The sequence below is a fragment of the Vitis vinifera genome, chromosome 13 (assembly GCF_030704535.1).
Source record: "Vitis vinifera cultivar Pinot Noir 40024 chromosome 13, ASM3070453v1".
NCBI lineage: Eukaryota > Viridiplantae > Streptophyta > Magnoliopsida > Vitales > Vitaceae > Vitis > Vitis vinifera.
The window spans coordinates 23,458,769-23,474,215 of record NC_081817.1 but is presented as its reverse complement, the minus strand read 5'-3'; the positions used below and the strand labels follow the sequence as shown (position 1 = coordinate 23,474,215).

Genomic DNA, 15,447 nt, shown 5'->3' with positions numbered 1-15,447 from the left:
TTGACATTGATTTTAGAAAGCATTTTTAATCTTTCTAATACTTAAAATTTTGTATCATTTAAGTGTTAAAAAAATTAAAAACGTTTAAAATATTTTCTAGAATTACTATCAAATGTAATCTAAATCAATCCTCTTTATGTAGTTTAAGTTATACCAAATCTTAATCCCATCAGGTGTGCTTCGTAGGGCAACACAAAATTTCAAGTTTACTTCTTAACCCATCAAATCTTGAGCCAACACAACCTTAAGTATATCTTCCAATACTAACATCAAATCTCAAACATACTATTCACCAAACCTTAGACCTTGTGGTAGGAATACTTGCAAAAAAAATCCATTATGGCCTTGGATCATAAGGTTGTAGACATCTAATCTTCCTATGAATCTAGATCTAAGTACAACAAAAGTGTTTATGAATAAAACGTAATATTTAGGGATTTTTAAAAAGTATTACCTTTTATTTTAATACTCCGGAAGTGGGAAAAGTGAATCTAGAATATCAAAAATCAAAACATTTATTTTTATTATAATTTAAATATAAATATTCAAGGTAAAAAAAATGAAACAACTTTAAGTTTTTTATTATTTATATATAACTTTAATGTTTTATAATTATTTTTAGCTATGACCAAGTACTTTAGTTTTTGATCTCTTTCACTTTTCAAAACATCGATTACTTATATAAGGTGAGAAATAGGAAAAACCTTTCCTTTTTCATAAATATTAAAATGAAAATGCATATTAAACATGGACTAACAAGAGAAACCTTACATCATAATCCTCATGCTCATTAGTAAAAAACGTATGAATACATGAAAATCATTTTGTGAAATAATTAATGCCTCCGTAATAAATCAAAACTAGAAGAGAGCCATATGGAGATGGCCAAACATTTGACTATTTTGTTACTTCACTAGAACTTCCAAGATGAGAAAAAAAAAGGTGAGGGGATTTTAACATGTCATACCTTCTGTGTATTTCTACTTAAAATAGTTTAGATTTGGCTCAAGTTATTTATTTTTATTTTTAAGAAAGTCAATATTTATAAAATTTGTATTTTAACAAATTACCTTTATAAGTTTAACCGGATTTAGGAAACTATTGATTTAGGATTAATCCATAAGACTTTATAAATATACGGTTTAATATAGGATTTATAGAGACAAAAAAAAAAGGGTAAGAAAAGAGTGAACAGAGATAAACAAAGGGTGTGTTGGGTTTTGGTTAGAAAAAAATTCAAAGAGTTTAGAGTGTATATTCTAGAAGTATATAATAAATTTGATTTTCTTTTTTCATGGACATGTGATTACACCGAACTACATAAATATTTTGTTTTATATTTTTCATTTTATTTTTTCTATTATGTTTGGGTGTTATGTTCTTTCCAATAAGTGGTATCAAAGTCATGGCGAAAAAGCTCATGAGAAAAATTATTTTGAAAACAATATCAAGTTTAAAATATGATATTGAGCCCTTTAATAGAAAAAACATTTTAGTATATGATAAAGTACTATAAAAGGTATTTTGGAGCAATAAGGACTTCTCAAAGCATTATAAGGCAAAAAAAATAAAAATAGAGAGCTATATGGATGAAAAGAATTAGAAGTAAGAGCAATAAATATTATTCATTTAAGTCTAACTCTTGAAATAAAGTATAGTATTTTAGGTTAAGAGTAACAAGATGATTAAGATTCTATTTGCAACTAAACGTACTTATTGGCACAAGGATAGATGTAATTGCAAAAGGAATGAAGCTATGAATAAGAAAAAGATAACTTTTCAAGTCAAGTTTTACGAGAATTTGAACTTGACATATGTTTATTCTCATGAAATATGAAGGATTGAGAGTATGACAAATTCTTGAAGCTTTTTCTAGTTCCATCATAAGTTCCCATAGAGATGTTAGAGTTATTTATTTTCTACATTAAAATTATTTTCTTTCTTTTTAAGAGTATGGATGAATTAATATTTTCCTTTTTATTTTCTTTGATTGTAAATCTATTTAAATCCAATTTGTGTAGTACTTATTTTTCAAGTAATCATAATATGAACCCTAGATTTTTTTTCTCCCTTTGTTTATGATTTTTTCTAATCTCACAATTGGTAATTTAATTAATTCAATAATATCAATAAAGCTGCTTAAAGTCACCTTTGTCTTGGATATACACTGAAATGGTCTAATCCTCCTACAATATCACACTCAAATTAATCTAAGCATGATTAGAACAAGTTCTCGTTTCTTAAGGTAGCGACAGGGATAACATTTAGTCATAGTGAATCGCCTTACCAATATTTTATGTTAAGTAATCATACCTAGACCCATGTCCATATCTTGATCACGTTGAATGACTCAATAAATAATGATATTACACTTAATTGTGTGGTAGCATGCTCCCAATATAAAATCTTCTTAAGGTATGTACCTGGCATGGCTTTCACTAAAGTATTCGGCAGCTTTTGAAACAGTATTCCATGTGCCATCAAACATCTTTCTATTAAAATATTATTGAAATTCCGCTTCTGCATTTTCACTTTGGTGACATTGACTAGTGCGGATCCGATCTAGGGGGTGATCTTGCCACATATGGGCAGAGATGGCAACTTTTAAGATAAATAGAAAAGAGTGTAAGAACCACCCCATATTTGAATATACAATACAACATAAAAAAGTAGAGGATAAACACATGTATTGTACATGCGATTTTAGTGGCAAGGCTAAACATCTGACCTTTCGCACACCACCTGCTTATATCACATTCTATATAAAGGGTAGAGCTTGATGTCCATGGAATCCAGTACAACCCAAACAATCATCTACAGCTCGCTCTTGCTAAGTTCTCCTCAATGGCTCTTTTCACGCTTTCTTAAACCCCCTGTTCTCAGGAATGCTATACTGCCACCTAGAAGGGATTTTTGGCTGCGAAAATCCTTTAGTGGCAAGGCTGCTCATCCGGTACAAAGCATAGTTGTCAACAGAGCTTCTTATGAAACTGCTATTGGGCGAACTGCAAATTATCAAGCCCCCATTTGGGACTACGACTATGTCCAGTCACTAAGAAGTGATTATAGGGTAGCTATTCATTATTCTTAGCAATGTGTTTATAATCGTTTTTTAGCTTGATGTTGCATATGAATATATTGTTATATGTGCAGGGAAAAACATGCATAGGAAGATTTGATACACTAACGAGGGAGGTGAAAATGATGCTGGGAAAGGTGGAGAAGCCTTTGGATCAACTTGAGCTGATCGATCTCTCGCAAAGACTTGGAATATCTTACCAGTTCGAGGATGAAATCAAGAGACTGTTGAACAGCATATACTGCAATTATAACATGGATGATGAGTGGAAGAAAGAGAATTTACATGCTACAGCTCTTGAATTTAGAATTCTAAGACAACATGGGTATTGCATTCCTCAAGGTGTATCAGTAATTTCTTCATTTTTGGTACAGAAAGATGAAGTACTGCAGCCTAAGGCATTTTAGAGATCTTAACTAATTCTTTGCTAGCAGTAAAGGTCTTTATTTGACTTTGTCTCTATAACAGCTAAAAAATGAGCATTTTTTATTGCAGATGTATTTAGTAGTTTCAAGGATGAGATGGGGGCTTTAAGGCTTGCCTTTCTGAAGATATCCAGGGAATTCTGTGTTTGTATGAAGCTTCCTACCTTTCCATAGAATGTGAAAGTACCTTAGAAGAAGCTAGGGGCTTCACAAAAAAACATCTTGAAGCATGTCTACAGCAAAATATAGACGAAAATCTTGCCATACTGGTGAGCAATGCTTTGGAGCTTCCACTGCATTGGAGAATGCTAAGGTTAGAGGCAAGGTGGTTCATAGATGCATTTGAGAGAACACAGGACATGAACCCCATCTTGCTTGAGTTTGCAAAATTAGATTACAATATGGTGCAAGCAAAGCACCAGGAGGATCTAAAGTATGCTTCCAGGTAAGAGCAAATGTGCATATTCACATTATATTATTTCAGATACAGCCAAATACAACTTATCGTATCCTAATACTTTAATCTTAAAAGGTCATTTTTTTTTAAATTAGTATTACTTCCGTTGCTTAGATCTAAGTTGCTAACAACTATACTGTATGGATTCTCAACTCTAAGAGGATATCAAGTCTATGCCAAAATCAATAGAAGGCTGTAACCTATGAATGAAATCTTAAAGTGGTCAATATCCCCTCATTATTAATGGAGGCTAGTGGCAACATGTATTCTCAATAGAGGTAACATGATATCTCATGAGATTGAGATAATATGTCCTCTTAGGTAATCCAAAGGACATGTGATCATGAAATTTGTGGCGTTGTAATAATTCCTTAAGTGAATTTGACATATGCTCTTTATGAACTAGAGTATGTCATTTTATCACAAAATAAGTGAGATTTGTAACTCAAGGATTGGAGAGGTAATCTTGATAGGTGATAACACTCCCTTGTTAAATTATGAATATCAATTCATGAAGAGTTTGCATATAGCGGATAGTAAGTTACAAACCTAAACTTCGTATCGTTTTTATTTACATAGGATAATAAAGTGCAGTTGATTTTTTTTAGTGAAATATTGAATTAATTTTAAAATTGAATTTTGAGCAAGTCAATATTCCCTCAGAATTCTATGGGTCCCAATGGTTCCTCCTCTAAGCTCATATACCATGATGACATGGTTTATAAGGGTTGAATTGACTCTAGGTTCACTCTTATGTATAAGGGCGCTTTGATAATTTGCAAGGTTGCACAGGAGTAGTGAACAAAGTTTCTAGATTAGGCTAATTATTAATTTTTTAAATGAAGGATTTGCATTCTTTACGATACTTTTTGGATATTGGGGTAGCTTCTTTTTTGAAAGGTTATCTTATCTCACAATCTAAGTATATAGTCTATATTCTTGATCATGCTTGACTTACTAATACTAAGACTATTGATACTCCTCTGAAGGTTAATGTTCAATATTCTTCTTTTAATGGTAACTGACCCTTTGTCAAGTCTTACTTTATATTGTACTATTGTTGGCAACTTAGTCTATCTTACTATTACATATCTGAACATCGCTTATGTTGTTAACATTATTAGTCAAATTGCTTCTCTTACTACAATTCCTTGGGTTGTTGTTCTTCTTATTCAACAGTATCTCCGAGGTGTTTTATTTAAAAATCTTTTACTTTTGTCCACTTCCTCTTTAGAATTGCATGCATATGTTGATGCTAACTAGGCTAGTGATCCCAAAGATTGCAAGTCTATCACTAAATTTTATATATTTTAGGGTGATTCTCTTATTTCTTAGAAGAGCAAGAAATTGACTATCATTTCTTGATCTTCCATACAAGCTAAGTATCATAATATGATGTCTACCACCAATGAAGCAGTTTGGTTACATTGTTTATTTGTTTATATGAGTGTTTCTCTTTCTTGTCACACTTTTATGTCAACCACTTGAGGTGGGTATTTCTTTTTCTTATCTCACTCCTATGTCAGTCGGCTAATATGAGTATTTCTCTTTTTTGCTTCACTCATATGTAATGTGATGACAAAAGTGTTATTTTGATTATTATACACAACTTTGTCTTTATGAAAAGATCAAATATATTAAAATTGATTGACACTTCACTCATTATCATTTTGAAAAATGCGTTTTTTTGTTTTACAATTATATAATTATTTGTTTTCTATATTAGAATTATTATTATTATTATTTAGGAGTATAGATGAATTAATATTTTCCTCTTTATTTTCTTTGATTATAAACCTATTTCAATTCTATTCGTATTATATTTATTTTTCAAGTAATCATAATAAGAACCCCAGATATTGTTTCTCCTATGGTTTATGATTCTTTCTAATCACACAATTGGTAATTTAATTGATTCAATAATATCAATAAAGCTACTTAAAATCACCTTTATCTTTGATAAACACTGAAATGATATGATCCTCCCACATCACACTCAAATTAATTAAGCATCATTATTAAAACAAGTTTTCTTTTCTCACCTTAAGATAGCGATAGGAATAACACAAGGTCAGAGTGAATCATGACTGGGCCCAGATTATGATCACGTTCAATGACTCAATAAAGTATTGGGTGCAAAAAACACATGTACAGCATGGGGCATCTTTTTCAATATGGTATTCGGCAGCTTTTGGAACAGCATTCCATATGCAATCAATAGCAAAGTTTCATTTGCCGAGTTTTCGCCAATATTTCGGGATTGCAATCAAGACAAAAGTTTGGCCTTAGATGAATACTAGACCATAAGTCATCATAAAAACAAAATATTAAAAATATATTTTAATCAATAAATTAATTATAACTATTTTATAATTAAATGAACATTTTTCATTTAATTGATTAACAAAAATATAAAAATTATTATAATAATTTTCTTCATAGATTTTTTTTATCATTAACATATTAATTAAATATTAAAAAAATTATACATATATCAATATTTATTTTATATCATTAATTACAATTAAATTAAATAGATCATAGCTTTAATATTAAATATATTTTAAAACTAAACATATTATAATTAAATGTCACGATATTATTATTAAATAATATTTGATATAACTTATTATATCATTGTGGACCCCGCATTTCGACTCATGCGTTTCCCACTCGATGGCGAGCTCGATTTTTATTTTGAAAAATGATTTTATTGATTAAGAAAAAAATGACTTGGAATCGCCACTTATTTTTGTTTTATTTTTAAAAAGGCAAACAAAATAAGAAAGAAAAACCCTAAGTATGACTCCTTATATGGAAAAGGTGGTCTACGAAAAATCGGATTGGGCTCGGGGGTCAGGTTACTTATTGGGAAGGTACGGTAAAGACCATAGCACCCCTCTAAGTCCCTAAAGTCGGGTCTCTACTAATAAAATGAAACTGACGTGGCAATTAATGAGTAAATCAATTAATATCCTGAATGATCATGCACACATGGGAATCTAAACATGCATACAGAAAATGACCCGAGCGGGTGTGGATGCGTACCTGGGCAGTGATCCATAAAGCGCTATCAAGAAATGAGGTTAGCGCACAATTAAGGAATAATTTCAAGCATGTAATAGAGCAAAATAAAATCGATCATGCATGACAATTAAATCAAACAAACAATCAATCAATCATAAGGAAATCACATATGTTAGGCCCCCACCAAAGCCCGATTTATTTTTGCATGAATTAGTCTCACAAATTCCATTATCTTGGAATTGCGAGAATCACATTAATGCTTATATAAAAACCAAGAAGAATAGAAGGTTTATTTGAGAACCCGAGTGGAAATAAAACAGTTCAAGGGGAAAATTTGATTTTTGAAATTCATTTGAAAATTGGAGTCTCGAAAATTATTTGAAGATTGGAGTCTTGAGAATTAGATTTAAGATTTGAAATTTTGGATATTAAATTTGAAAGAAATTAGAATTTTGGAAATCGGAAATTAAGTTCAGAAATTGGAACTTTGAAAAAACTGTTTAAAAATCGAATTTTAAAATAAATAAATAAATAAATGGAATAATAATATAAGGACGAAAATAATGATTGAATAAATGGGAATATTGGAATTTTTTTGAAATTGGAAATTAAATTCGGAAGTCGGAAATTTTAAAGAAATGTTTGAAATAGAATTTTAGAATGAATAAATAAACTATTAGTGATTAACTTAATGTGAATATGAGAATTTTCAGGATTAGGAATTTAATTTGTAAATCTGAAGTTTTAAAGAATTGATTTAAAATGGAGATAAAATACTAATGATTAAATAAATTAATGAGAATATGAGAATTTTTGGGATTATGAATTTAATTCGAAAATCAGAAATTTTAACGAATTGTTTAAAATGGAATTTTAGAATAAATAATCAAAATAATAATAATTAAATAGATTAATGTGAATATTGGAATTTTGGAATTAGAAATTAAATTTGAAAGTCGGGAATTTTAAAGAATTGTTTAAAATAGAATCTTAAAATAAATAAATAAAATATTAGTGATTAAATAAATTAAAGTGAGTATGAGAATTTTCGGAAATTGGAATTGAATTTTAAAGATCGAAATTTTGAAGCATTATTTGAAGGTTGAATTTTTAAATAAACAAATATTTAAGTAAATAAAATAACAATGATTAATTATCTGAAAACTGAAATTTTGAGACTTTTAAATTTGTCATGTGGGATAAGGGGCCATGCACAGGTGCGTAAACAGGCCTAAGGGCATTGAGATTACACTATTGGGCTGGGCCCAAAATGGAAAGGGGCTCTTAAAGGCTGACCATTGCATGCCAAAGTGGCCAAGCCCAAGTGCATAAACAAGCCCAAAAGTCAATGAAATTTCACCATCGGGCTGGGCCTAAAATGAAAAGAGGCTCTTAAAGGTTACTCATGGGCTTGAGCTGCACCATCCAACTTAGGCCCAACTAACACCCATCTTCGTGAATGCACTGCCCTTCCCCCCATTTGCATTTTTTTTACCCCGCCGGTGTGTCCCTTGTCGTGCCCCTCCAAGACCTGGATGACCACAACTGCCACCACCGGCGCCGCCGAGAGCTACTCCCCCAAGTCCATGACGTCCCTCACCATAACAGATGTCGCGTCCATGAGGCCACTTTCCGTTGTGTGCATGGTGGCTGTGAGGTCCTCCGCCATGGCCGCAGTGTCCATGATAGCCATGAACGCATGGAGATGATGGAAGGCAATGGGTTTAATGGCATGGTGACGGGTTTGCATAGATTCTTGAGAGGGTGGTGAGATTTGAAGGTTTAAAATAGCCATGCATGCATGCATGTGGGGGAATACCCTGCACATTTGGCAAGAGTGCTGGGCTAGGATATTAAAAAAAAAACAGCCAGTTCTTCAAATATTAAACTAAAAAAACCTTAAAGTATAGCAACCCAACAAGCAGAGCAGAAAATCACAGAGAATGGGATATAAGAGATATCAAAATGAAACAGAGCGGAAATCACGGAGAATGAGATATAAGAGATGTCAAAAATGAAAACATACGGGAAAACTGCAATAACCGCACCTGAAAACCTCCTCTCGACTCGGTGTCTTGGGATGCCGCTCACTATTCTCTCCCCAGAAAAATACTCAGCTCTGGTTCCCCCCTCTCTACAGCAACGAGAAGACCTGTCTCCCCCCCACAAAAAAAAAACTCCCGTCCTTCCCCCTGTTTCTATCTTCCTTGGCAAGTCTCTCTACTTGCTTTTCTGTCCCATCTGGCCGCCTCATGCAGCTTAATTCTTGGGGTGGTCAGAAGAATAAAATAACAAAAACCTTCGCCTAATGGGGGTCTACAATCATTTTTAGAGTTTTTCTCAATATTCTCATGAGTTTTGATTAATTTTTACCCTATGAATATTTTATGTTAAAATATCCACGTTATTCCTCAATATATCCCGATATATCTATAAAATCGAATTAGCAATATATTTGTCAAAAGAGATATTCTAGGGATGCATGAGTTCATTTTGCATTGGTCCTTTCAATCAATAATATATACATCACAAGTGCAAATAAATATAGATCCTGAATTAAAAATCTACAGTAGTATGACCCATTTCTACTTGACAAAGCTACTCTTATGAAATATATTCTAAATATTTTATATATACTGATTTTATGTATTTTCATATAAAAATTAAATATTGAAATATAATTTTAATGAATTAATAAATTTGAATTATTTTATTTGACTGGTAATTAAAAATAGGAAGTCATTCTTGTAATATTCTCAATGATTTGTTTTGTCTTTTTTATACAAATAAAATCAAGTTTTAAATATTTTCATGAAATACTATAAATTTCATCATATATATATATATATATATATATATATGTATATAATTATTTAATAAAATAATTTAATTAAGTGTATTGTTATTTGTTTTCTAGTTATTAAAGGCTTTTTTTTTTTTTTTTGTTACTACGGATGGAAATAAGGCTTCGGATTGCCTTTTGAAATGCCCAAAATTTAGATTGATTGTTTCATTATCGAATTCTCTATCCCAAGTCATAAATGAAATTACATAAATTAATAATCACTCTATTTCTACAACACAAATGTCTTAACTTTCATTCTCAAATAAATTCAAGAGAAATAACTTATTATAGAAACATGTTTTTTTTATGCTTTTCTTAAAGAGAGAGAAAGAGAGTGAGAGAGAGAACGTGTTTTTTTCTTTTTCTTTTTTATGATTACATAATGGGAGTTTCCATATGGTTTTAACTCCCTCAATTCTCAATTTTTGTTGGATTGGACTAGGTCAACTCATCTGAGCATCCAAACTCGAACAAATGCATTTTTGATCAATTTTATTTTACTAATATTTTTTTCTCTAATTTTTTTTTTTGACATTTTCGTAAATTCAACCACGGACATGTTTTTGTAATATTTGATATTTTATGTAATATTTGATATTTTAATTCTTGATAAGATCTCATTACAGAATGTAGACATGTTTTTTGACATTTTTGTTGAGAATCTAGACAGTATAAAGATTTAAATATTTTAAAAATAATTTGTTGGATTGGACTGGTTCAACTCATCTAGGCTTCCAATACCTTTTTTTATCATATTAATATTTTTTTCTCTAAAATTTTTTCTGATATTTTCATAAATTCAACTCCCGACATGTTTTTGTAATATTTGATATTTTAATTCTTGACAAGATCTCATCACCGAATCTAGTTTAGTCCCACTTATTACACATGTCATTTTATAAATCAATCTATGGACGCCTCCCGAGAGCTCCACTGAAATAAAGACAAATTAATATATAAACAAAGGTTGGTGATCGGCAGAGATTGCGACTTTTAGGATAAATAGAAAGATCCTAACAACCACCCCATATTTGAATATACAATACAGCATAAAAAATAAATAAACGATAAACACACATTATACATGTGAATTTGGTGGCAAGGCTCAACAACTGACCTTGTGCACGCCTCTTGCTTATATCATGTTCTATATAAAGGGTGAAGTTTGATGTCAATGTGGAACCCAGTACAACCCAAACAATCATCTACAGCTTGCTCTCGCTAAGTTCTTCTCAATGGCTCTTTTCATGCTTTCTTCAACCTCTATTCTAAGTTATAGCTTACTGCCACCTAGAAGGGATTTTTGGATGGGAAAATCCATTAGTGGCAAGCCTGCTCATCCGGTACAATGCGTGGTTGTCAATAGACCTTCTTATGAAACCACTGTACGGCGAACTGCAAATTACCAAGCTCCCATTTGGGACTACGACTATGTCCAGTCACTAAGAAGTGATTATACGGTAGCTATTCATTATTCTTAGCAATGTTTGTAGTCGTTTTTTAGCTTGATGTTGCATATCAATGTGTTGTTATATGTGCAGGGAGAAACATGCATAGGAAGATTCGACCAACTAAAGAGGGAGGTGAAAATGATGCTGGGAAAGGTGGAGAAGCCTTTGGATCAACTTGAGCTGATCGATCTCTTGCAAAGACTTGGAATATCTTACCAGTTCGAAGATGAAATCAAGAGACTGTTGAACAGCATATACTGCAATCATAACATTGATGACAAGTGGAAGAAAGAGAATTTGCATGCCACAGCTCTTGAATTTAGAATTCTAAGACAAAATGGGTATAGCATTCCTCAAGGTATATCAGTAATATCTTCATTTTTGGTACAGAAAGATGAAGTACTGCATCCTAAGGCATTTTAGAGATCTTAACTAATTCTTTGCTAGCAGTAAACGTCTTTATTTGACTTTGTCTCTATAACTGCTAAAAAATGAGCATTTTTTATTGCAGATGTTTTTAGTAGTTTCAAGGATGAGATGGGGGGCTTTAAGGCATGCCTTTCTGAAGATATTCAGGGAATTCTGTGTTTGTATGAAGCTTCCTACCTTTCCATAGAAGGTGAAAGTATCTTGGAAGAAGCTAGGGATTTCACAAAAAAACATCTTGAAGGATGTCTGCGGCAAAATATAGATGAAAATCTTGCCATACTAGTGAGTCATGCTTTGGAGCTTCCACTGCATTGGAGAATGCTAAGGTTAGAGGCAAGGTGGTTCATAGATGCATATGAGAGAAGACAGGACATGAACCCCATCTTGCTTGAGTTTGCAAAGTTAGATTATAATATGGTGCAAGCGAAGCACCAAGAGGATCTGAAGTATGCGTCCAGGTAAGAGCAAATGTGCATATTCACATTATATTATTTCAGACATAACCAACTACAACTTATCATATTCTAATACTGTGGACATTATATTTTTATAGGTGGTGGAGAAGCACACGTCTTGGAGAAAAGCTGAGCTTTGCGAGGGACAGGTTGATGGAGAATTTCTTGTGGACTGTGGGGGTGATATTTGAGCCTCAGTTTGGATATTGTAGGAGAATGTTGACGAAAGTAAATGCACTGATAACAACAATAGATGATGTTTATGACGTTTATGGAACATTGGAGGAACTTGAACTCTTTACAGATGCTGTTGACAGGTTGGTGGCAGTGGATCTCCTCTATGTTGTATACTTCAGATATATGCATGTTAACTCCAACATACCCGCATAATAAAACCTCAAATATTTTGTTTTCATATATGTTCAGATGGGATATCAATGCAATGGATCAACTTCCAGAATATATGAAGATATGTTTCCTTGCTCTCTACAACTCGACCAATGAAATGGCTTATGACCTTCTTAAGGAGCAAGGTTCCCACATCATCGCATATCTTAGAAAAGCGGTAATGTTTTGGATTCCAAACTCGTGTCAGTACTCTTTGAATTAAATTTCATGAAATTTTCTGTCTTCTGTTTATTATGGACTCATTTTACAATTCTTAATCCTTCAGTGGGCAGATTTATGTAAGTCTTACTTACTGGAGGCGAAGTGGTACCACGCCCGATATACACCAACCCTGCAAGAGTACCTTAGTAATGCATGGATTTCAATATCAGCACCAACAATACTAGTTCATGCGTTCTTTTTTGTTACAAATCCAATAACCGAGGACGCTTTGGAATGCGTGGAGCAATATTGCAATATAATCCGCTGGTCATCAATCATTTTACGCCTTTCAGATGATCTTGGAACTTCATCGGTATGCATTTTTCCTCTCTTTCTCATTTTGATTAACATGTACGGTAAAGATTGCTTTGATTTCAAGACTGAACAACAAATTATAACGGTTCTTTTATTCATTGCCTCAGGATGAACTAAAACGAGGAGATGTTCCTAAATCCATACAATGTTACATGCATGAAACTGGTGCTTCTGAAGAAGACGCTCGAGAACACATAAAATGCTTGATTGGGGAGACATGGAAGAAGATGAATGAAGATCGAGTTATGGAATCTCCCTTCTCCCAGACTTTTATCGGAATTGCAATAAACCTCGCTAGGATGGCCCAATGCATGTACCAGTATGGAGATGGGCATGGTGTTCAAGATCGAGAAACCAAGGATCGTGTATTATCGTTACTAATTGAGCCCATTCCCCTGGTCTAGAAAGTTGTCAAAGATTTCTGGTTTGATAGTTGCTTTTATTCAATTGTATCAGATGGTTAGGTCCTAACCGTGGCAAATATAAAATTATACCAAAAGAGCAAAATAAAAAAGGAACTGAATCATCATTTCCTAGCTTTTTCTTAATCATCTAAAGTGACTGATTTGTTCCATTCAGTCATTTGTTTCATTGACTCTTTGGTTACCATATTGTGTTTTTTTTTCTAAATTTGTCACCATGGTTACTTTGTCCTATTGTACTTCTAGCAGAGAACCATTTTAGAGTTCATGTGAAAATGGATCTCTTTAGTTTTGGGGCTAGATTGAGTCTTCCAAGATTATGTAATCATCAAATAATAAATCACTTGATGATGACAAATTCATGGAACACGCAATGTATAGATGTGCTCTCAATCATCATAAAAAAGTCAACAAAGTCACCGGAAATAAGCCATACAAGACCGTTAATATTAAACTTCGATCCCAAGGAAATATGCACATCATCGTCATCTGGATTATGATCTGGACAATCAAATTATAGAAAAATAGTATTCATAAAGAGCATGGAGAACTGTACCTCGCATTATTCTAATACAAATAATTTTATTGGCATTTTTTTTTGTTGTTTTATTTTATTTTATTTATTTTCTGTAGGATTTCATAAATTTGCGCCTATAGTTAGCCATGAGTATTTATAAATAAAATATTGTATAATATTTAGAAAAGAGTGATGAAAGACAATAAAACTTTAAATTCTTTTTAATTAATTATTTATCTTTCTTTAGGTAATTGTTTTTATCCTTCTTTCAATGCTATTACTCCAACAAAAACAACTAAGAATCAAAATTAATAAGGATAAGCTTTGATTTACATGAAAATAAAATTTTTATTCCCATTTATATTTTTAATAAATGGAATGGATTTGTAATTCTGATCTGCATTCTCTCATCTGTCACAATTATTCTCTCAGATTTATTAATATTTTTCCTATTTAGTTTGGTGAGAAAGGTTCCTAAAAAGATGCTAGAAAATCTTCATTCCTATTGTAGTTGTTGTATATGCCATGCAATATCCTCCTTATTTCTTCCCCAAAGTGATAGTGTATTCCAAGCCTTTGCAAGGTATCAATTAGCTCCAGTTGATGCAAAAGTTTCTCGGCTTCGCCAAGCATCATCTTTACATCTCCCTTAAGCTTCTCCAATTGTCTTGTGTACGTTTGTCCCTGCATATAAGACACTATATCCCTCAAAAAATCAAGTTGAGTCCATTAATGAACAATAGTACTAAAAGCTAACACCTACCACATAATCACTCGTTAGTGACTGGATATAATCATAATCCCAAATTGAAGGTTGGAAGTTTGCAGTTCGCCTCACAATCACAGCTGTTTGGCTACTAGTTTTAGCCCCACCCGTGCATTGGACTGGACCAGAAATGCGAACACCCTGCGATTTTCCACGGCAGAAGCGGCTTGTAGGTTGCAGTCTTGTAAAAGTGAAAAAAAGGTTTGAAGAAAGCGTCAAAAGAGCCATTGGAGTGGGACAAGCTGGATCACATTGCCAGCAGCTATATATAGAATTTGTGGCCATGTGCTCCCAAGTTTGCTGTAAGATTAAGAAGTAGTATTATGTCAAATTTGCAATAATGCTAGTAAGATTTTTTCCAAGCTGAATTTTCGTGAGATTGTACAAAGTATACCCAGCTTGTCGGCCTTGCAATAAGAGTCTCAAAGCATATTGTATTGATGGGGTCATAACAATCTCTTCATAGAATAAAATATTCAGAAAATGACTAATATAAAGGACATCATATGTATGAATGTAAATTTTTTAAAAGGTATGTTTACAAAAGTTTTCAAAAGTAGTTTTTCCGTATTTTTAAAATAAAGACATGTTTGAAAATCAGAAATGTTTTTAGCTTTATTTTTTTATTTTTAAATATTTCTATATTTATA

At 32.3% G+C, this 15,447-nt stretch overlaps 1 protein-coding gene and 1 pseudogene across 1 annotated transcript; both read left to right on the top strand.

Annotated features, from left to right (window-relative positions):
• Nucleotides 1-2,785: 2,785 nt before the first annotated feature.
• LOC132254918 ((-)-alpha-terpineol synthase-like) lies at nucleotides 2,786-3,953 on the top strand (annotated as a pseudogene).
• Nucleotides 3,954-11,017: 7,064 nt separating this feature from the next.
• Nucleotides 11,018-13,687, top strand: LOC100261705 ((-)-alpha-terpineol synthase). The gene is made up of 7 exons (XM_002266772.4): nucleotides 11,018-11,293; nucleotides 11,375-11,642; nucleotides 11,796-12,171; nucleotides 12,267-12,485; nucleotides 12,595-12,733; nucleotides 12,842-13,090; nucleotides 13,200-13,687. Exons 1-7 carry the CDS (start codon nucleotides 11,069-11,071, stop codon nucleotides 13,494-13,496), a joined length of 1,773 nt encoding a protein of 590 aa, XP_002266808.1. The 5' UTR covers nucleotides 11,018-11,068; the 3' UTR covers nucleotides 13,497-13,687.
• The last annotated feature ends 1,760 nt before the right edge of the window (nucleotides 13,688-15,447 follow it).